The 22,432-nt window shown below is 39.4% G+C and overlaps 1 protein-coding gene across 1 annotated transcript in view; it reads left to right on the forward strand.

The window, feature by feature from the left end:
• LOC128663856 (serine/threonine-protein kinase tousled-like 2) overlaps positions 1–17,743 on the forward strand; it is an 894,029-nt gene extending 876,286 nt beyond the window's left edge. The window contains exon 22 of the mRNA XM_053718402.1: positions 14,125–17,743. Coding sequence (XP_053574377.1) covers positions 14,125–14,298 — 174 coding nt within the window. The 3' untranslated portion in view covers positions 14,299–17,743. The remainder of the gene's footprint in view (positions 1–14,124) is intronic.
• Positions 17,744–22,432: the final 4,689 nt, after the last annotated feature.

The following is a 22,432-nucleotide window of genomic DNA, read 5'->3' on the forward strand; positions in this document are numbered from 1 at the left end:
CTTCTAAGCATTCTGAAGCCCAATTCCTCTGAGTACAGTGTTTGTCAGAGGGATGTGAAGAGAGTATCGCCTATTGATTTCATGGTTACCCTCGCGGGAAATCTTTTCAAGGGTTCTCTGTTATCGGTCGTAGGGATTCATCTCCTACCTCCCTTTTCAGATCGACGATATTCTCTTCTATACCATTACCTCTACTGATACTCAGTACTGGTTTGGCTATCTGCTATATGTGGTTTGTTATCTTTCTGTAAGTATGTATCATTATTTGACACTCTCCGCTATGGTTTGGTGCTTTATGTATTAATATAAAGTTTTAAATATATGTATTTTACTTATATTTGCCATGAGTCAGGTCTATGTGTATTTCCCTTTGCAGTCTAGCAGTTTCGTTATGGGAATCGTGTCTTACCTGGGTTATAGTCGTTTTTTCTTTAAAAAAAACTTGTGGGCAAATTAGGCTCGCAAGGGCGCAAAATGCTGTTATTGCGTCATTTTTGGCGTGAATGTGCGTCTGTAATGACGCAAGTTCGTCAATTCCTGCGTCTTAGTTGACGCTAGGTTGTTTGGCACGAAATTGTGTTTATGACGCGGGTTGCGTCATTTCCTGATGTTTGTTGGGCCAAAAAATTTCTCAACTTCCTTTTGTGTTGTGCATCATTCTTGACGCCAAAAAAGTTTTTATTTTTTACTCCACTTCCTATATGCTCCTTGCCTTCTTTATGCTTTGAGGGCTATGCTATTTGCATTTTTCCCCATTCCTGAAACTGCTTAATGTGGAAATAAAATATTTGTTTAAATGTTATTTTTTTCTTTTACATTTTACAAGATCTAGGAACCATGCTGCCTGAACACAGTTCTACCAAAGCTAAGTGTATCTGTTGTAAGCTAGTGGAGATTATATCTCCAGCTGTAGTATGTAACAGTTGTCATGATAAGCTTTTGCATGCAGAAAAGGTTTCTTTTAGTGCTAGTACAGTATCTGTTGTTCCTTCAACATCTAAAGTACATGATATCCCTGTTGATATGAAAAATTATATTGCTGATGCGATACAGAAGGCTATGGCTGCTACACCGTTTTCAAATAAACGTAAAAGTTCTTTTAAAACTCATAATACTAAAAAAAAAAAATAAAAACGTTTAAATTCTGTTTATAAACCACCTGTGATTGCTCCAGAGGTTTTTCCTGTTCCTGATGCTATTTCTGATTGCTAAGGAATGGTCTAAGCTTGGTACTTCTTTTGCTCCTTCTTCAAGGTTTAATAAGTTATATCCTTTGCCAGTAGCAAAGTCCCTAAGGTTGACTGGGCTATTTCTACTCTTGCTAAGCGTACTACTATTCCTATGGAAGATAGTACCTCTTTTAAGGATCCTTTAGATAGAAAAATGTAATCTTATCTAAAGAAAGCTTATTTACATTCTGGCTATATTCTTAGACCTGCCATTTCTATGGCTGATGTTGCGGCTGCATCAACTTTTTGGTTGGATAGCTTAGCACATAGCTTAGCACATCAGGAAAAAGATTCTGATTTGCATAGCATTGTTCATTTGCTTCAACATGCTTCAACATGCTAATCATTTTATCTGTGATGCTATTTTTTATATAATCAAGGTTGATGTTAAATCTGGCTCAAATTATGGAATGCTGACATGGTATCTAAGTCTAGGTTACTATCTCTATAATTCCAGGGTAATAATTTGTTTGGTTCCCAGTTGGATTCTATTATTTCCACTATTACTGGGGGGGAGGGAGTTTTTTTTTGCCCCAAGATAAAAAGTCAAAGAGCAAATCTAAAGCTTCTAATCAGTTTTGTTCCTTTCATCAGAATAGAGAACAGAAAACCACTCCTTCCCCTAAGGACTCTGGCTCCAATTGGAAGCCATCTTCGAGTTGGAATAAATCCAAGCCTTATAAGAAACCAAAGCTAGCCCCCAAAACTGCATGAAGGTGCGTCCCTCAATCCAGTTTTGCTGGTGGGGGCAGATTGAAATTATTTCAAGACATTTGGGCAGGTTCCGTTCAGAATCATTGGATTCAGAATATTGTCACTAAGGGGTATCGAATAGGTTTCAGAATAAGACCTCTTGTGAGAAGATTTTTTTCTCTCTCACGTTCCAACAAATCCTGTGAAAGCTCAGGCCTTTCTGAAGTGTGTTTCAGATCTAGAGCTTTCAGGAGTAATTGTACCAGTTCCACTTCTGGAACAGGGTCTGGGTTTTTATTCAAATCTATTCATTGTCCCGAAGAAGGAACATTCTTTCAGACCAGTTCTGGATCTGAAGTTTTTGAATCAATTTGTAAGGGTCCCAACTTTCAAGATAGTGACTATAAGGACTATGCTGCCTTTTGTTCAGCAAGGTCATTACATGTCCTCAATAGACTTACAGGATGCGTATCTTCACATTCCGATTCATCCAGACCATTATTGGTTTCTGAGATTCTCTTTTCTAGACAAGCATTACCAATTTGTTGGTCTTTCATTTGGCCTAGCAACAGCTCCAAGAATCTTTTTGAAGGTTCTCGGTGCCCTTCTATCTGTAATCAGAGAGCAGGGTATTGCAGTTTTTCTTTATTTGGACGATATCTTGGTACTGGCTCAATCTTTTCATTTAGCAGAATCTAACACGAATCAACTTGTGTTGTTTCTTCAAAAACATGGTTGGAGGATCAATTTACCAAAGAGTTTCTTGATTCCTCAGACAAGGGTCACCTTTTTAGGTTTCCATATAGATTCAGTGTCCATGACTCTGTCTTTAACAGACAAGAAACGAATTAAATTAGTTTCTGCCTGTCAAAACCTTCAGTCTCGATCATTCCCTTCAGTGGCTATGTGCATGGAAGTTTTAGGTCTAATGACTGCAGCATCGGACGCAATGCTCTTTGCTCGTTTTCATATGAGACCTCTGTAGCTTTGCATGCTGAATCAATGGTGCAGGGATTATACTCTGATATCACAGTTGATATACTTAAATCCCAACATTCAACTCTCTCTGTCCTGGTGGTTGGACCATCATTGGATTCTTCAAGGGGCCTCTCTTGTTTGTCCTTCCTGGTCTGTGATTTCAACAGATGCAAGTCTCATAGGTTGGGGAGTTGTCTGGGGGTCTCTGACAGCACAAGGGACTTGGAATCCTCAAGAGGTGAGGTTACCAATCAATATTTTAGAACTCTGTGCTATTTTCAGGGCTTTTCAGGCTTGGCCTCTACTAAAGAGAGAATCATTTATTCGTTTTCAGACAGACAATATCACAACTGTGTTATATGTCAATCATCGGGGTGGGACTCGCAGTCCTTTAGCAATGAAAGAAGTATCTTGAATACTTTCTTGGGCGGAATCCAACTCCTGTCTAATTTCTGCGATACTTATCCCAGTTTTAGACAATTGGGAAGTAGATTATCTCAGCCGTTAGACTTTACATCCAGGGGAGTGGTCTCTCCATCCAGATGTATTTTGTCAGATTGTACTGATGTGGGGTCTTCCAGAAATAGATCTCATGGCATCCCATCTAAACTAGAAACTTCCCAGGTATCTTTCTAGGTCCAGGGATCCTCAGGCAGAGATGGTGGATGCATTAGCAGTTACTTGGTTTTACCAACCTGCTTACATTTTTCCGCCTCTACTTCTTCTTCTAAGGGTGATCTCCAAGATCATAATGGAACAAGCGCAAGTTTTTCTGATAGCCCCAGCATGGCCTCACAGGTTTTGGTATGCGGATCTTGTCCGGATGTCCAGTTGTCAAACTTGGCCACTTCCTTTAAGGCCAGACCTGTCTCGAGGGCTTTTTTTTTTTTTCATCAGGATCTCAAATCGCTAAATTTGCAGGTATGAAAATTGAATGCTTAGTGCTTAGTCATAGAGGTCTCTCGGACTCTGTGATCAATACTATGCTACAGGCTCGTAAGTCTGTTTCAAGAAATATTTATTATCAGGTTTGGAAAACCTATATTTCATGGTGTTTTTCTCAAATTCTCTTGGCATTCTTTTAGAATTCCTAGAATTTTACAGTTTCTTCAGGATGGTTTGGATAAAGGTTTGTCTGCAAGTACTTTGAAGGGACAAATCTCTGCTCTTTCTGTTTTATTTCACAGAAAGATTGCTAAACAATCTCTTCAGCTAGAAGAGTTTCTGAATTGCCTGCTCTCTCTTGTGAGTCTCCCTTTCTGATTTTCCATCAGGATAAGGCTGTTTTGGAGACTTTGTTAAAATTTCTTCCTAAAGTTGTGAATTCTAACAATGTTAGTAGGGAAATTTTTGTTCTTTTCTTGTGTCCGAATCCTAAGAATACTCTTGAAAGATCTTTACATTCTTTGGATGTTGTAAAATCTTTGAAATATGTCGAAGCTACTAAAGATTTCCTGAAGACTTTCTAGTCTGTTGTTTTTTCTGGTCCTAGGAAAGGTCAGAAAGCCTCTGCAAATTTTACCATTTTTATGTATTTGCTTCTTCTGAAGCAGTCTTTGGTAGAAACGTTCTTCAGGCATCTGTCTCAGTTTGATTCTTCTGCTTATGATTTAAGTTTTTTCGTGAAATTTATAAGAGACTTATATTTTTGTGGATTTATCTTTTTCAGCGGAAATAGCTGTTTTTGTTTTATCCCTCCCTCTCTAGTGACTCTTCTGTGGACTTCCACATCTTGGGTATTTCTATCCCATACGTCACTAGCTCATGGACTCTTGCCAATTACATGAAAGAAAACATCATTTATGTAAGAACTTACCTGATAAATTCATTTATTTCATATTGGCAAGAGTCCATGAGGCCCACCCTTTTTTCTTTTGGTGGTTATGATTTTTGTATAAACAATTATATTTCCAGTTCCTCTTTTTGTTTGCTTTTTTACTCATTTTATCACGCCACTACTTGGCTATTCGTTAAACTGAATTGTGGGTGTGGTGAGGGTTGTATTTATAGGCATTTTGAGGTTCGGGAAACTTTGCCCCTCCTGGTAGGATTGCATATCCAATACGTCACTAGCTCATGTACTCTTGCCAATATGAAAGAAATTAATTTCTCAGGTAAGTTATTACATAAATTAGGTTTTTCATTCTGCTTTGTCCTGATACCACAAGAACTATGGTGCACATGCTCAGTTCTACTTTTTCCCTGGGGCTGCAAAAACTCATGGGCCACCAGTTGGCCATCCATGGTTTAGACCTTCACCTTTTATCTTGGTAGGTTCTTTTTTCTTCTGGCTATTTCTACTGCCAGAAGGGTTTCTGTCTGTACTTCGCACTAGTTTATATTTTTTTATGTCTTAGGTGGTAATTAGTCAGAAAAACGTGGCTCCTTTTTGGCTCCTAATAATTCAAACCAGCCAATCCTTCCCAATCTGGATGATGTGAGAGTTCCCAAACATGTGGAAGTCACAATAGGTTTCAGACATTTTATCTTTCTTAAAGGGACAGTGAAGTCCAATTAAACTTGCATGATTCAGATAGGACATGCAGTTTTAAACAACTTAACATTTTACTTTTCTCATCAAATTAGCTTTGTTCTCTTGGTATTATTTATTGAAAGCTTAACCTAGGTAGGCCCATATGCTAATTTATTGAAGGCTGCCTCTTATCTCTGCATGTCTGACAGAGGGGAGAGACAGAAGAGGGGAGATTAAGAGGGAGGGGTTATACAGAGGGAGGGAGAGAGACAAAATTTTGTTTTAAATGGAAAACTATAATTTGATGAGATCAGCATGGAAATACAGCCAGCGTATTATGGTTTTAGAGAGATGTGGGAGAAGCCAATTAACTACAAACAATGCTTTCTCTTGTAAAGGTGTATCCAGTCCACGGGTTCATCCATTACTTGTGGGATATTCTCCTTCCCAACAGGAAGTTGCTAGAGGACACCCACAGCAGAGCTGTCTATATAGCTCCTCCCCTAACTGCCACCCCCAGTCATTCTCTTGCAACTCTCGACAAGAAAGGAAGTATCAAGAGATATGTGGTGACTTAGTGTAGTTTCTACCTTCAATCAAGAGTTTATTTTTAAACAGTACCGGCGTTGTACTGTTTTACTCTCAGGCAGAAATTGGAAGAAGAATATGCCTGGAGGTTGATGATCTTAGCGGTTTGTAACTAAGGTCCATTGCTGTTCTCACACATAACTGAAGAGTATGGAAAGAAAACTTCAGTTGGGGGGACGGTTTGCAGATCACCTGCTTTGAGGTATGTTCAGTATATTTTTTTTCTAGAGAGATAAGGTCTAGAAAATGCTGACAGTGCCTGGTATATTTGAGGTAAGCCTGATACAGTGATTTAACAACGACTGGGATCATGCTTACAAGATAAGGGTAATATTCATGTTAACTCTCATATTACTTAGTGTAAAAACGTTTGCATAACTTACTGAAAAAAAAGTTTTTTTCTCTGAGGGTGATAAATCTTTATTTGGAGCCTAGTTTTCCACATGGCTTGTTAGATTACTCCTAGGAGTACTTTTTTAAGGCCCTCTGACATTGAGTGCATGGTGGGAGGGGCCTATTTCCGCGCACTTTATGCGCAGTTGATATTCAGACTGAGACATCCAGCTTCCCTAAAGGAGTCCTCTGGCATCTAGGACCACTATAGAGGGTTTTTTTCCCTGCAAAAATCTTTTTAAGGGCAGGTAGGAGCCACAGCAGAGCTGTGGCAGTGTGTTTGACTGTTTTTTAATGGTTTTACAGTTTTTCTAATCCGGTTTGGGGTCTAAGGGGTTAATCATCCATTTGCAAGTGGGTGCAATGCTGCTTTAGTCTCTTATACACACTGTAAAAATTTCATAGAGTTTACTACTTTTTAACACTGTTTTGCAGTTTATGTGGTAGTTTTTTTCTCTTAAAGGCACAGTACCGTTTTTGTTTAATTGCTTTTTCACATTTATTAAAGTGTTTTCCAAGCTTGCTGGTCTCATTACTAGTCTGTTAAACATGTCTGACATAGAGGAAACTCCTTGTTCATTATGTTTAGAAGCCATTGTGGAACCCCCTTTTAGAATGTGTACCAAATGCACTGACCTTTCTATAAGTTATAAAGACCATATTATGGCTTTTAAAGATTTATCACCAAAGGTTTCTCAGACTGACAAAAGGGAGGTTAAACCACCTAGCTCTCCCAATGTGTCAGAACCTATATCTCCCGCGCAAGTGACGCCAAGTACATCTGGCGCGTCCAATGCGTTTACCTTACAAGACATGGCGGCAGTTATGAATCATACCTTCACAGAAGTATTGTCCAAACTGCCAAGGTTACAAGGAAAGTGAGACAGCTCTGGGGCTAGAACAAATACAGAGCCTTCTGACGCTTTAGTAGCTATGTCTGATATACCCTCACAGTGTACAGAAGCCGAAGCAGGACAGCTTCTATCTGTGGGTGATATTTCTGATTCAGGGAAGGCGTTACTTCAGTCTGACTCTGAAATGACAGCATTTAAATTTAAGCTTGAACACCTCCGCTTGTTGCTCAGGGAGGTTTTAGCGACTCTGGATGACTGTGACACCATTGTAGTCCCAGAGAAATTGTGTAAAATGGACAAATACTTTGCAGTACCTGTTTACACTGATGTTTTTCCAATCTCTAAGAGGTTTTCTGAAATTATTACGAAGGAATGGGATAGACCAGGTGTACCGTTCTCTCCCCCTCCCGCTTTTAAAAAGATGTTTCCCATAGATGCCGCTACATGGGACTCGTGGCAGACGGTCCCTAAGGTGGCGGTAGCAGTCTCTACTCTAGCTAAGCTTACAACTATCCCCGTCGAGGACAGTTGTGCTTTCCTAGATCCAATGGATAAAAAAATTAGAGGGTTTCCTTAAGAAAATCTTTATACAACAAGGTTTTATTCTCCAGCCTCTTGCATGCATTGCCTCAGTCACTGCTGCAGCGGCTTTCTGGTTCGAGTTCTCTTGAAGAGGCTCTACAGGTGGAGACCCCGTTGGATGATATCCTAGACAGGCTTAAAGCTCTTAAGTTAGCCAATTCATTTATTTCTGACACCGTTTTTCATTTAACAAAGCTAACGGCTAAGAATTCAAGTTTTGCCATTCAGGCGCGTAGGGCGCTATGGCTTAAATCCTGGTCAGCTGATGTTACTTCAAAGTCTAAGCTTCTCAACATCCCCTTCAAAGGGCAGACCCTATTCGGGCGTGGATTGAAGGAGATCATTTCTGATATTACTGGAGGAAAAGGCCACGCCCTTCCCCAGGATAGGTCCAACAAATTAAGGACCAAACAGACTAATTTTCGTTCCTTTCGAAATTTCAAGAGTGGCGCAGCTTCAACTTCCTCTACTGCAAAATAAGAAGGAAATTTTGCCCAGTCCAAGCCAGTCTGGAGACCTAACCAGGCTTGGAACAAGGGAAAGCAGGCCAAAAAACCTGCTGCTGCCTCTAAGACAGCATGAAGGAGTAGCCCCCGATCCGGGACCGGATCTAGTTGGGGGCAGACTTTCTCTCTTCGCCCAGGCTTGGGCAAGAGACGTCTAGGATCCCTGGGCTCTGGAGATTGTTTCCCAGGGATATCTTCTGGATTTCAAAGTCTCATCTCCAAAGGGGAGATTTCATCTCTCACAATTATCTGCAAACCAGATAAAGAGAGAGTCATTCTTACGTTGCGTTCAAGACCACCTGGTTATGGGAGTGATCCACCCAGTTCCAAGGGAGGAACAGGGGCAGGGATTCTATTCAAATCTGTTTATAGTTCCCAAAAAAGAGGGAACTTTCAGACCAATCTTGGATCTCAAGATCCTAAACAAATTTCTCAGGGTCCCATCCTTCAAGATGGAGACTATTCGAACCATCCTAACTATGATCCAGGAGGGTCAATATATGACTACCGTGGACTTAAAGGATGCTTATCTCCACATTTCGATACACAGAGATCATCATCGGTTTCTCAGGTTTGCCTTTCTAGACAGGCATTACCAGTTTGTGGCTCTTCCCTTCGGGTTAGCCATGGCACCAAGAATCTTTACAAAGGTTCTAGGGTCCCTACTGGCGGTTCTAAGCCCACGAGGCATAGCGGTGGCTCCTTACCTAGACGACATTCTGATACAGGCGTCAAATTTTCAAATCGCCAAGTCCCATACGGACATTGTTCTGGCATTCCTGAGGTCTCACGGGTGGAAGGAGAACGAAGAAAGGAGTTCTCTCTCCCCTCTCACAAGAGTTTCCTTCCTAGGAACTCTGATAGATTCAGTAGAAATTAAGATTTTTCTGACAGAGGTCAGGTTGTCAAAGCTTCTAACTTCCTGTCGTGCTCTTTATTCCACTTCTCAGCCGTCAGTGGCTCAGTGTATGGAAATGATCGGCCTAATAGTAGCGGCAATAGACATAGTTCCGTTTGCCCGCCTACATCTCAGACCACTGCAACTTTGCATGCTCAATCAGTGGAATGGGGATTACACAGATTTGTCCCCTCTGCTAAATCTGGATCAAGAGACCAGGGATTCTCTTCTCTGGTGGCTATCTAGGGTCCATCTGTCCAGGGGAATGAGTTTCCGCAGGCCAGAATGGACTATAGTGACGACAGATGTCAGCCTTCTGGGCTGGGGCGCAGTCTGGAACTCCCTGAAGGCTCAGGGTTCGTGGACTCAGGAGGAAGCCCTCCTTCCGATAAACATTCTGGAACTAAGAGCGATATTCAATGCTCTTCAGGCTTGGCCTCAGCTAGCTGCGGTCAGGTTCATCAGATTTCAGTCGGACAATATCACGACTGTAGCCTATATCAACCATCGGGGGTACAAGGAGCCCCCTGGCGATGTTGGAGGTTTCAAAGATAATTATATGGGCAGAGGTTCACTCTTGCCATCTCTCAGCTATCCATATCCCAGGAGTAGAGAACTGGGAGGCGGATTTCCTAAGTCGGCAGACTGTCATCCGGGGGAGTGGGAGCTCCATCCGGAGGTATTTGCCCAGTTGATTCAACTATGGGGCAAACCAGAACTGGAACTAATTTCGTCTAGTCAGAACGCCAAGCTTCCTCGTTACGGGTCCAGGGATCCCAAGGCAGCGCTGATAGATGCTCTAGCAGCGTCCTGGTCCTTCAGCCTGGCTTATGTGTTTCCACCGTTTCCTCTGCTCCCTCGTCTGATTGCCAAGATCAAGCAGGAGAGAGCTTCCGTGATTTTGATAGCTCCTGCATGGCCACGCAGGACTTGGTATGCAGATCTGGTGGACATGTCATCCTTTCCACCATGGACTCTGCCGCTAAGGCAGGACCTTCTACTTCAAGGTCCTTTCAAACATCCAAATCTAATTTCTCTGCGTCTGACTGCTTGGAGATTGAACGCTTGATTCTATCAAAGCGTGGTTTTTCCGAGTCGGTCATTGATACCTTAATTCAGGCTCGAAAGCCTGTCACCAGGAAAATGTATCATAAGATATGGTGTAAATATCTTCATTGGTGTGAATCCAAGGGTTACTCATGGAGTAAAGTCAGGATTCCTAGAATCTTATCCTTTCTCCAAGAGGGATTGGAGAAAGGATTGTCTGCTAGTTCCTTAAAGGGACAGATTTCTGCTCTGTCTATTCTTTTGCACAAACGTCTGGCTGAGGTTCCAGACGTTCAGGCGTTTTGTCAGGCTTTAGTTAGAATCAAGCCTGTGTTTAAACCTGTTGCTCCGCCATGGAGTTTAAATTTATTTCTTAAAGTTCTTCAAGGGGTTCCGTTTGAACCTTTGCATTCCATAGATATTAAACTTTTATCTTGGAAAGTTCTGTTTTTAGTAGCTATCTCCTCGGCTCAAAGAGTTTCGGAGTTATCTGCTTTACAGTGTGATTCCCCTTATCTGATTTTCCATGCAGATAAGGTAGTTTTGCGTACCAAACCTGGGTTTCTTCCTAAGGTAAGTATCTAATAAGAATATCAATCAGGAGATTGTTGTTCCTTCATTATGTCCTAATCCTTTCTCAAAGAAGGAACGTCTTTTACACAATCTTGATGTGGTTCGTGCTTTAAAGTTTTATTTACAAGCTACGAAGGATTTTCGTCAAACATCTGCTTTGTTTGTTGTCTACTCTGGACAGAGGAGAGGCCAAAAGGCTTCGGCAACTTCTCTTTCTTTTTGGCTGAGAAGCATAATCCGCTTATCTTATGAGACTGCTGGCCAGCAGCCTCCTGAAAGAATTACAGCTCATTCCACTAGAGCGGCGGCTTCCACATGGGCTTTTAAAAATGAGGCCTCTGTTGAACAGATTTGTAAGGCGGGCGACTTGGTCTTCGCTTCATACTTTTTCTAAATTCTACAAATTCGATACTTTTGCTTCTTCGGAGGCTATTTTTGGGAGAAAGGTCTTGCAGGCAGTGGTGCCTTCCGTTTAAGTTCCTGCCTTGTCCCTCCCTTCATCCATGTCCTAAAGCTTTGGTATTGGTATCCCACAAGTAATGGATGAACCTGTGGACTGGATACACCTTTACAAGAGAAAACAAAATTTATGCTTACCTGATAAATTTCTTTCTCTTGTGGTGTATCCAGTCCATGGCCCGCCCTGTCATTTTAAGGCAGGTATTTTTTATTTTTAAACTAGTCACCACTGCACCCTATAGTTTCTCCTTTTTTCTTGCTTGTCTTTGGTCGAATGACTGGGGGTGGCAGTTAGGGGAGGAGCTATATAGACAGCTCTGCTGTGGGTGTCCTCTTGCAACTTCCTGTTGGGAAGGAGAATATCCCACAAGTAATGGATGAACCCGTGGACTGGATACACCACAAGAGAAATAAATTTATCAGGTAAGCATAATTTTTGTTTTCCTGGTGGATGTCATTTGACTAGAATCATGGAAAATTTAAAAAAAAAAAAAAATGAAAAAAGTCAAAACTTTTTTGGGGAAAATGTCTCTTAAATATCTTTGTGTGTTTGTACATTAAAGGTTAATTAAAACCCTGTAATTAATGTCTATTAAAACTATACCATATAACAGACATTACCGTGCTAATTATTAGGGAGAGTTAATAGAGAGATGGGTGCTTTCCTCTCACTACAGCTTAGGGTGTACCATTAAGTTTAGGATAGGGTGAGCTATAACTTACTGGACGTCGAGCAGAACACTGCTGTGTTCCTCCTCATTACTTGTGTCCCCATGCATTCTGTCAATGCGACTCAACAACTATATATGCACAAATGTTTTTTAAAATATACAGAGGTATTGCTACACTGGCTCTGCTGAAACCAGGCATTTAAATGGTATATATAATAACTGCAATGCCGAGATTCCATAGCTATAGATACCAAGAGACAGGACAATTAAGGGTGCCTATCGATCCTGTTCAGTACTGCGCACAGAAATGGACACTGTAGAGGAACTGACACTGCAGAAGAGCAATATGCATCCTATAATTACAATTATCTGCAGTGACTCTTATAAGCTTGGTCACCGCGCTGCCTATAGTTGCGTGCAGCACTACACAGGAGCAATATATGCTTCCTTTGGTTGCCCGGTCCCCACGACGACTATAGCTGCTTGAAAACCTGGTACTGCATAGAAGCATCCAATACAATTTAAACTGCGTTGGTTTTTTTTACTTCCTGTCTGCTCACTCTGATCTGAAGGCATAGCATGCTGGGAAATGTAGTTCACGCTTGTGGCAGAGAGCTGGTGGCTACGTTCCCTAATGTGTTCCAGCAAAACCGATCAGGTCGCAACTGAACATGGCAATATAGTGATGATTCAGAGCTTGTCAGATATCCTGCTCTTTCTGCAGACATGCTGCATTTTCTGCAAAGACATCGCAGATCGCAGCATGTTCTGCCTTGGGGCTCCCCCCTCGTCGTCCTGTCTTTACAGAAGCCCATGTGCGCAGGATAACCTTTAGGAACACTTTAAAAAATAAAGTTTTGGGGACATTTATTCAAGTGCCTGGGCTGCTTGCTGCCTGATAGAAACTGAGGAACTGATAGTCACTGACTAAGGATGGAAACTTACTCTCCACTGTTTTAATTCCACTCGCCGTTGGCGAGTGGAATTTTTGTGCCCTGATAAAGGGATCATCTATCTGTTTAAATAATAAACATTTTTTGTCCCCTTAATTTTTCTGGGCCTCACAAAGGGCAGAAAGCTAACGGCAGTTACTTTAGCTGCTTGGCCTAAAGCCTTAATACGTATGGTATATTTGGTTGCAGGAAAGACTCGCCCTGAGTGCATTACTGCTCATTCTACTAGAGCAATTGCCAGTTCTTGGGCCTTTTGTAATGAGGCTTCTATTGATCAGATTTTCTGCTTATTTCATGGTGATCTTGTTGACTTCACTGCTTGGGTATAGATTCCCACACATTACGACTCATGGACTCACCATCTGATGAAAGAAAACAAAATGTATGCTTAGCTTATACAAGTGTTTTTAATATTAAATGGACTGTCATGTCCAAAACAAACTTTCATGATTCAAATAGGGCATGTAGTTTTAAACAACTTCCAATTTACATTTATCACCAATTTTGCTTTGTTCTCTTGGTATTCTTAGTTGCAAGCTAAACCTAGGAGGTTCATATGCTAATTTCTAAGACCTTCAAGGCCGCCTCTAATCTGAAAGCATTTTGACAGTTTTTCACTACTAGTGGGCATTAGTTCATGTGTTTCACATAGATAACATTGAGTTCACGCACGTGAATTTACCAAGGAGTGAGCACTGATTGGCTAAAGTGCAAGTCTGTCAAATGAACTGAAATAAGGGGGCAGTCTGCAGAGGCTTAGATACAAGGTGATTACAGAGGTAAAACGTGTATTATTATAACTGTGTTTGTTATGCAAAACTGGGGATTGGAAAATAAAGGGATCATATATCTTTTTAAACAACAAAAATGCTGGTGTTGACTGTCCTTTTAAGTTTAAGAGTCTATGAACCTTGTCCTTCTTTGGTTCAGTTGGTGCCTGTACTTGTTTTGCACCTCTTTACTGCTTTTTTGTTTCCTCCATCTACTTAACTATATGTATGACTGAGGATTCTGGGTAAGTGGGGTGATATAAAGTTTTGGTATATTGGGTGGTCTCTTGCCCCCTCTTAGTACTTAGGATGGAAATTCCTACATGTGATGACTAGAGTACTCGCTTTCATTAATTTAATTTGTCAAGCAAGCATAATCTTTTGTTGATTGTAACAAGTCAGATAAACATGTGCACCAACATTTAAAAGGTTATTTTTTTTCCTTCCATCTACACAGGCATTTATCAGGCGATGCCTCGCATACAGAAAGGAGGATCGGATAGATGTCCAGCAGCTGGCTTCTGACCCTTATTTACTGCCACATATCCGAAAGTCTGTTTCCACAACTACTCCTGCTAGTGCTGCAGTAGCCTCAACTTCTGGTTCATCCAACAATAGTTTGTCAAACTGAACACAGGGTGTAGAGACGTGAAAAAATGAGAATGCAGAGCACCTTTGAGGCTCTAGGAACAGCCACTCGGCTCCTGCCAGAATACTGTGTGTTGCACCAAAAAGATCCCTTGCTGGCCATTTAGAGCCACAGACAGCTGAATATGGAGTCGAATGAGCCACAACCCTTAGATGGACCTCTAAAACCTATACCACACAGCGCTTACGGAATAGGAAGGCAGAAAAAGGGGTGCACAATAGACTGATTAATAAGCTGGACCTAAATGCAGAGCAAGGTCTCCCCTGCTTATGCCTAAACACTCCTGATTTTTTTCATTAGATTCAGATTGCCACCTTCCTATTTAGAGAGAGCATTTTTTTCAGGAGTGGACTCATAGACTGGGCTAGTCCTTTTGTTAATATTTAAATCTGTTCTGTTTTCCCCTTTATTTTGGTAAAAACTTGAGTACAAATTTCAATATGGGTAAACGGATATCTTTCAAGAACCCCTTCTTATAATAAATAAGCAGCCAAAAGGCTCATCCGAAAAGTGAAATTATTTTGTTACCTGTTCTTTTAATAATGGTTGGCAGATAAGATCATAGTTACTATTAAAGTGAAATCCATATTATCAGTCTTCAAACCAAAAATGCTTATTAATGGTTTAAAGGAACATTAAACTCACATTTTTTTCTTTCAATATTCAGATAGAGAATACAATTTTAAACATTCAAATTTACTTCTGTTATTTAATTAGCTTCATTCTTTAGATATCCTTTGTTGAATCAATAGCAATGCACATGGGTTAGGCAATCATACGAGACATCTATGTGCAGCCACCAATCAGCAGCTTATAAGCCTATCTAGATATGCTTTTCAGCAAAGAATATCTAGAGAAGGAAGCAAATTAGATAATAGAAGTAAATTAGAAGTTGTTTAAAGTTGCATGCTATTTCTAAATCATGAAAGAAAAAATTTGGGTTTCATGTCCCTTTAACTTAACAGTGGAGTATAGACGCTAACTCTCACTTTCCTCACAGATGTATTTTATTTCTAGTCTGTATTTTCCACCTCCACTACTTAAAGTGTCACAATGTTTGAGATATCCACATGCAACATTTTGTATATTTGTTGGAGTAGTACAGTATAGTACTTAGAATTTTTCTTAATCTAATTAGTTAAATGAAAATTGTAAAGGGTTATAAATAATGTTATTTTAAACTTATATATCCCCTTGTGATGACTAAATTATTGGTATTCCGCAAGCTTCTTGCAAAAGTGAAATTTTTTGACACAATGCCTTCAACATGTGGAAGAACCAACACTTCACCTTCAACCTTCAGTTTTTAAGATCAGATATGGCATTGCCCGATTTGTAAAATCAGAGTTTTTAATAGATATACAATTTAAGGGACACAACTGTAAAAGCTTTATCCCATTAAAAGGCCATTGTAGTGCGACTAGCTCTGCTGATTGGATCAGCTGTAGTTTCCGCTCAAGACCAGCAGTGCTCTGTGGGTCCTGTGCAGGACTTTTACCCCTTAGTGGGGGTTAAACACATAGCATTACAGGATTGCTAGTGTTAAAATTACATGATCTGATGGATTAGAGCTCCTTATTTTAACACTAATGACTTTTTATTGTGTTTCTAAAGATTGCAGAATATTAGATGTAATGGGAAGTTGTTCCTTTAGTTTTATTTGTATTTAAAATAGCTATTTTTGCTATTCAAAACCACAACCCATTACTCTCGAACACGTCCATTCAAATGAGACATCTCTGCAGGAAATGCTGATTGCTTAACTTATCTGTCTTTCTTTACACAAAAAAACAATACTTATGTACCGGAATTTACATTATGGGTGGTAGTTTGAATGCACTAAACCAGGTATTTTATTTTGAAACATAAACTGAAAGAACCTTTTCAAATACATATAATTCTATGCAGAGAAATTATAGTTTCCCTTTAAGGTTTACATGTATATATTTTAATAATCACAAATAGTTGCTACTGTTTGATTAAAAGATGTGAAGCTTAAGTTTTTAATTATGTATCGGTATGACCTGAGTTTTGGGTCATGTCTGTCTTTGTCATAAATTTCTGATTTTTATTTTGCAACAAGTGCATCTCATTCCAAAATACAGTGTGTGTGTTAAAAAATCTCCTATTGGGCCACTCAGATTGTTAGGCATCTAATTTTAAAGCTAGGGAAAAGGGTTATACAGAGACCTTTTTGTATTTCTGGCAAACTTGGTGACACAGTTTCAACAGTTATGACTTAATGTCTTGCCCCCATTATTTGACTGATTCTTAGTTAAAAGTTCTAGAGTTTTTTAATATGGGTTTTACTTTTTTCAGTAATTATCAAACCAAAAATACTGTTTTATTTACTTTGATTTCAAAGGAAGAATTGTATTAATAACTTAAAACCATACAAAATCGCTTTGGTTTATCCCGAAATTTAAAAAAAATTAAAAAAGGAATAAAACATTAAATAATTCAAATACATTTTGGGAACCTGAGTTTTTGGTTTCTGCTATTTGATGAAAGTATGTTGTTTGGTTTTGTTTTTGTTTGTTTGTTTTGTTTTTTTAATAATTAAAACAATGGGTTTTCCTGTTCTGAACACACATCCACCCCCCCATGTGATATTGTCCCTATCTATTCCCACAGTGCTCATTTAAGCACACTTTATTACAGACACCTCCTTTGGCATTCTATCATATTTCAGCTTTTTCCTTAGATATTAAAACTGCTCAGTAGTTTTCAGTTTGGACTAATGAACAGTATTGAATTAATTTTAACCTAGAATGCAACATATTTGAGTACAGCTGACACCTAGGATGGCCAGCAAGTGGGAAAACAACAAATGTCAAAGAATGTGTATAACTAGCTGAAGCTAATATCTTGGAATCTAAAGAGATACTGCACTATACCTAGAGTATCTCACTTGGGGGCCTGATGATCGAATGCTCTCCACTCTGGTAAGAACGCTTGTCAGTACTGTGAGGTCCCTCAAAGTATTTTGTAATTGCAATTACTTTACCTTCTGAGCTGTTTTTATTGCTATGCAGGGTTCTGTATGTGAAGGAAAGGCAACTCCAAAAAAAGGTGCCATAAAATTTGCTTGATTTGTCTCCATGCTGGCTGGTGGGGGGTGTTTGATTTTTTTTTTATTTTTTAAATCATGCTTTATTGAAAAATACAAATACACAGTTTTTACATATAGTACAGACGGTTCCACTTTTTAACACAAATTAACAATACAAATAATTAGTCAAGCTCCATGAAGATAAGCAGCATAAAGTTACAAAATCCCTACAAGAAAATATAAAACCAAACTTTATATGGCTAAAAAAATCGTGCTATGAACTTTGGCAGTATATTCTTTCCAAGTCTGCTGTAACAAATTGTACATTTCCATATTATCATATTTTTAATAATAAAATTCCTCTAGAACAACAAAGTTTGATATCTTATTTCTTTCGTAAAATGATGGTCCACAGTCCATAACATGAGATATATTTCCCACCACTAGAAACCATCAGAGCTTAAAATCCCTCCCATCTGTCTCTTAGTTTTGTTCTTGGTCTCATAGGAGTTGAGAATAGAGGTCTTTCCGAGTACTCATTTTATAGATTTTAATTTTGTAGCTGACCTATGTGAGACCCAGAGGCCCTGAGAAGTATCATTCACAAAGAAGACAGAAGAGAATCTTCACAGCAGCTGAATGTACAGGGACATAGGAATACCCTGTTATGTGCATAGTATTTCCCTATGGAACTTCAGCCATAACTACCCTCAGTCGTTGCAGGTACTCCTTAGCCTCCCCATGAGGGACACAAGTATTTTCTACTGCAATCCTCTGCAGTACTTGATACCTGCACTGGATGGGCTCTCTACTAGATACTGCTGCATTGACATGCTATTGACATGCCTGGTAAGCCAATGGATGAGTTCTGCGTAAGGTAAGTGACTTTACACAGTACACACACAGCCCAGCGGCTATTTATAGGTACTCAGGCACAGCATAGCCAGGGGACTTGGCTTGCTCTCCTCATGACACAATTTTTTCTCCTTTTCAGGTCCCTACTCTTTGCAGTCCTCTGGCAACTGCAGCAGAGGACACTACTTTATTAAAAATAGATAATACTATATTTGGAGATCAACAATGTGGAAGCCATACATGACACGATACTAAGCATTTGCATTTAAAAAAAAATCAAGACATATCTAGAATAAGTAGACATCTCATATATTTATCATATGATAAAGGTCAATGCATATTGATTATTTTATTCAAATACAAAAGCATATCTTTAGGAATTATATATGTAGAAATTTAACACAACATTTTAAATATTTTGTAAAATGAAAATATTGTTGACAAACATATTAAACAAGATGGAGTATATTCATGGATTTGCACTTGCCTCAAAATGTATTCTGCATGAAAAACATATTGCCTTCATTCGTTTCTTCAACGAGACAGCCATCAAAAGATATTTTTGTGTTCTTTATCAGCTATGGTTCAACAATGTAAATAATTAACAGAATCCATAATCCAAGAAAGTCATGGTTTTAAACTTGTGTTCTCATTCACAAACGTGGGTTACGTGGAAAATCAAATTGCGGGAGAACGTAATCCAATCAGACGGATTTAACACCTTGGCATGTGACGTCTTAAGCAACATGGCGCATCCAAGATCCCATTAAAACTTCATCCAATCAAAGGCGCATCCGAGATCGCTTAAAACCTGCCATCTGCTCAGTGCAGTTAGTGGTTCAGTAGAGGAGGCTCCAGTTAGGCGCAGAGGAACATAATTTTATTAGTATTGTTTGTGTAAAATGCTTGGTGCACATTTATTTTAATGGGGGAACTAAAAGTTGTTTTAAAATGCTACCTGCAGCACTGGATTGAGTTTAACCATAGTGTAGAGGGCTCTTGACCTGTTATTTCTGTACTATACCTTATAAAAGTATGCAAATACACCATATATGTTAAAATAGAACAAAATTACACTGTCCCTACTGATAATCCCTATAGAGGAGTCAGTTTCTGATTTTCCTCTTCCTGCATATACAGTATATGTTTATTTTGCAAATCTGTTCCTGTAGGACAGGTCAATCAAATCTGTGAGAATTGTATACCACAGATTTTGCATGCAAATCAGCAGCAACCGTCCACTTCCCAGAGGGAAATTTGCCCTGTACTTGTCACGGGAAAACTACTGTTTTTACTCCTAAAGCTTGAAATAACATGTACAAAATAGTGTTCAGCAGCTGTTCCTAAACTAAATAAATGTAAGGGTAAATCTGAATTATTTTGAGGTAAATGTGCAAAATAATTCTTGTGCTGATAACCTAAGGGTTCAGATTTGAGAACATCCTCTAGACTGGTGTTTTTTTCAAGGACCTTTAGGCAGGTGAACACCACAGCACATTTTTATGTGATCTACAGTGTACTCAATTTACTATATGTGCAATTTATATATTGTACTGAACATAATGACAAATGATTTATTAGAATCATCTGCACTATTAAAACAGCATTGTATACAACATATAATGTTTATGCCATTTACAGATTTAATACTTTGTTTAAACTTTGGTATAATTTTATACATTTTAGGATCCATCAGGAAAAATAGTTTGGATATCCGGACTGATTCTTTGTCCTTCAAGAGATTGAGAGTTTTGTTTTCTTTGAAGCAGTCCTCCTTATTGACTAGCGGTCCTATCTCATGTTGCCAAAGATCCTTCAGAGGCCGCAACCTTTATAAAGGATTTAGAGGATAGTGGAATAATTAATCTCTGTACCTGTGTAACCTCAATGTCAAGAGTTTTTACCCCAATCTGTTCATTATCTAAAGGGACATCCCAAAACATATTGGCCAGGGTTCCCACTTGTATAATGGGAACATTCCTCTTTTTGCCCTTAATCCAAAGGGTCAGTTTGTGGCTATTATAGACCTCAATGATTCATATCTGCACATCTCTATACACAGGGATCATTTTCTGTTCCTGAGGTTTGTATATCTGCAAAACACTGTGCCAGTTTGCCACTCTGTGTTGGATACTAATTTTGCCGGTGATTAGAATTCAGGACATTTCAGTTGCTCCGTATCTGGATGATTCACGAGTGCAAGCTTCTTTCATGTCACTAGCTATTGCTCATACTAGCAAGCTTCTGTCTTCTTTCAAGACCATTTTTGGAGTATCAATGTGCCTAAAAGCTCATTATTTCCTGCTATAAGGGTAGCTTTTATAAGATTCATAATAGACTCAATCTTTATGCATCTTTTTCCTGACTGAACTTCGCAATATGAAGATTGAGTGTTTATCTCTCCTTACAAAGAGGCTACATTCCTTTGCTAACTCAGTGCATGGAGGTAGTTGTTCTTATGGTACCTGCTTCAAACGCAGTTCCTTTTGCCCCTCTTTACTTGAGACCCCTTTAATTGGTTATGATACCTCAGTGGTCAAAGAATTATCTACATTTGGGCAACAGATTGTCTGATGAAGAAATCCAAAGCAATCTTTTTCTTCAGGACACAGTCTGACTTTGACCCTTGGAACATCCTTCCATCGTCAGTCTTGGTCTACTGGGCCGAATGACGCCAGTCTCTCAGGCTGGGTTGTGGACTGGGTTCCTCAGAGTGCAAGGAGTTTGGTAGCCTATAGAGGGAAAATTACCAATCAACATTCTGCCACTCCAAGAGGTTTAAAGGCTCTTCAGTCCTGACCCCTATTGATGGAGGAAAAGTTTATCTGTTTACAGTTGGACAAATCTCGGTGGTGGTCTACATAAATAATCCAGGTGGGTATACAGCAGTCCACTGGCCATGCAGGAATTGTCTAAAACTCTCTTAGGCAGAGAGGAATCAATTGCTCCCTATTGGCAATTTACATACCAGGTGTGAACCACTGGGAGGTGGATCAACTTAGCAGTCAATCGGTCCATCCAAGAGAGTGGTCTCTCCATTAGGATATTTCCAATCGCTCAGTAAACAAATAGGGCTTACAGGACATAGATCTGGTGGTCTCTCACTTAAATCACACGCTTCTAGGCTATTTTGCAAGATCAAAAAATCCAAAGGCTCACATAATAGACGCCTTAGTATGTCCATGGGAGTTTCATCTAGCATACCTATTTCCAAGAGTCCTTTTATTGTTTCAAGGTCCCCCTTTCCATCAGGATCTCTAAATTTAACAGCATAGAGTTTGAATGCCTAGTTTTGAGACATAGAGGTTTCTCAGATTCGGTAATTAAAACTCCAAAGATGGTGTTCTTCCAGAGGGTTTTCTTGGTATTCCTTTAGGATTCCTAGAATCCTTCAGTTTTCACAGGATGCCCTTGACAAGGGTTTGTCTGCTAATTTCTAAAAGGTAAAATTTCTGCTTTATCTGGGGGGGGGGTTTATAGGAAGTTGGCTTAACTTCCTGAGGTTCAGACTTTTGCCTAGACGTTGGTTAGAATTTCGGCTGTTGTGAAACCTATCTCTCCACCCAGGAATCTGAATCTAGTTCTTTCTGTATTACGTTCTTATTTTGAACCACTGCATTCCATTGATATCTACTATTGTCTTGGAAAGTACTGTTACTATTAGCAATATGTTCAGCAAGGAGAGTTTTTGAAATGTCAGCCTTGTCTTGTAATTCTCCACTTCTAATTATTCACAAGGAGAAGGCTGGTACATAGTTTGTTTTTTTCACTATTCTGGGACTTGTAAGGGTAAGAAAGCTACTAAGGTAGCCTTGGTCTCTTGGCTCAAAGAAGTGATTCGCAATGCTTACTTGAAGGTGGGAAAGTCACCACCTAAGCGTATTACAGTTCTTTCTACAAGAGCATTTACAATATTCTGGGGTTTTAAAAATGATGCTTCTTTGGAGCAGATTTGCAAATCTGCAACATGGTCTTCTCTGCTTACTTTTCAGATTTTATGCATTTGAGGTTTTACTTTTTCTCAAGCAGCTTTTGGCAGAAAAGTCCTTCAGGCCGCAGTGTCTGCTAAATAAGAACTGCCAGAAAAATTATCCCACCCTTTCCGTAACATAAACAATCTGCTTGGGTATCAATCACATATGTTATGGAGGACTGTGGACCATCATTTACAAAAAGAAAACATTTTTACTTACCTGATAAATTATTTTT

The sequence above is a fragment of the Bombina bombina genome, chromosome 1 (assembly GCF_027579735.1).
Source record: "Bombina bombina isolate aBomBom1 chromosome 1, aBomBom1.pri, whole genome shotgun sequence".
Classification (NCBI taxonomy): domain Eukaryota; kingdom Metazoa; phylum Chordata; class Amphibia; order Anura; family Bombinatoridae; genus Bombina; species Bombina bombina.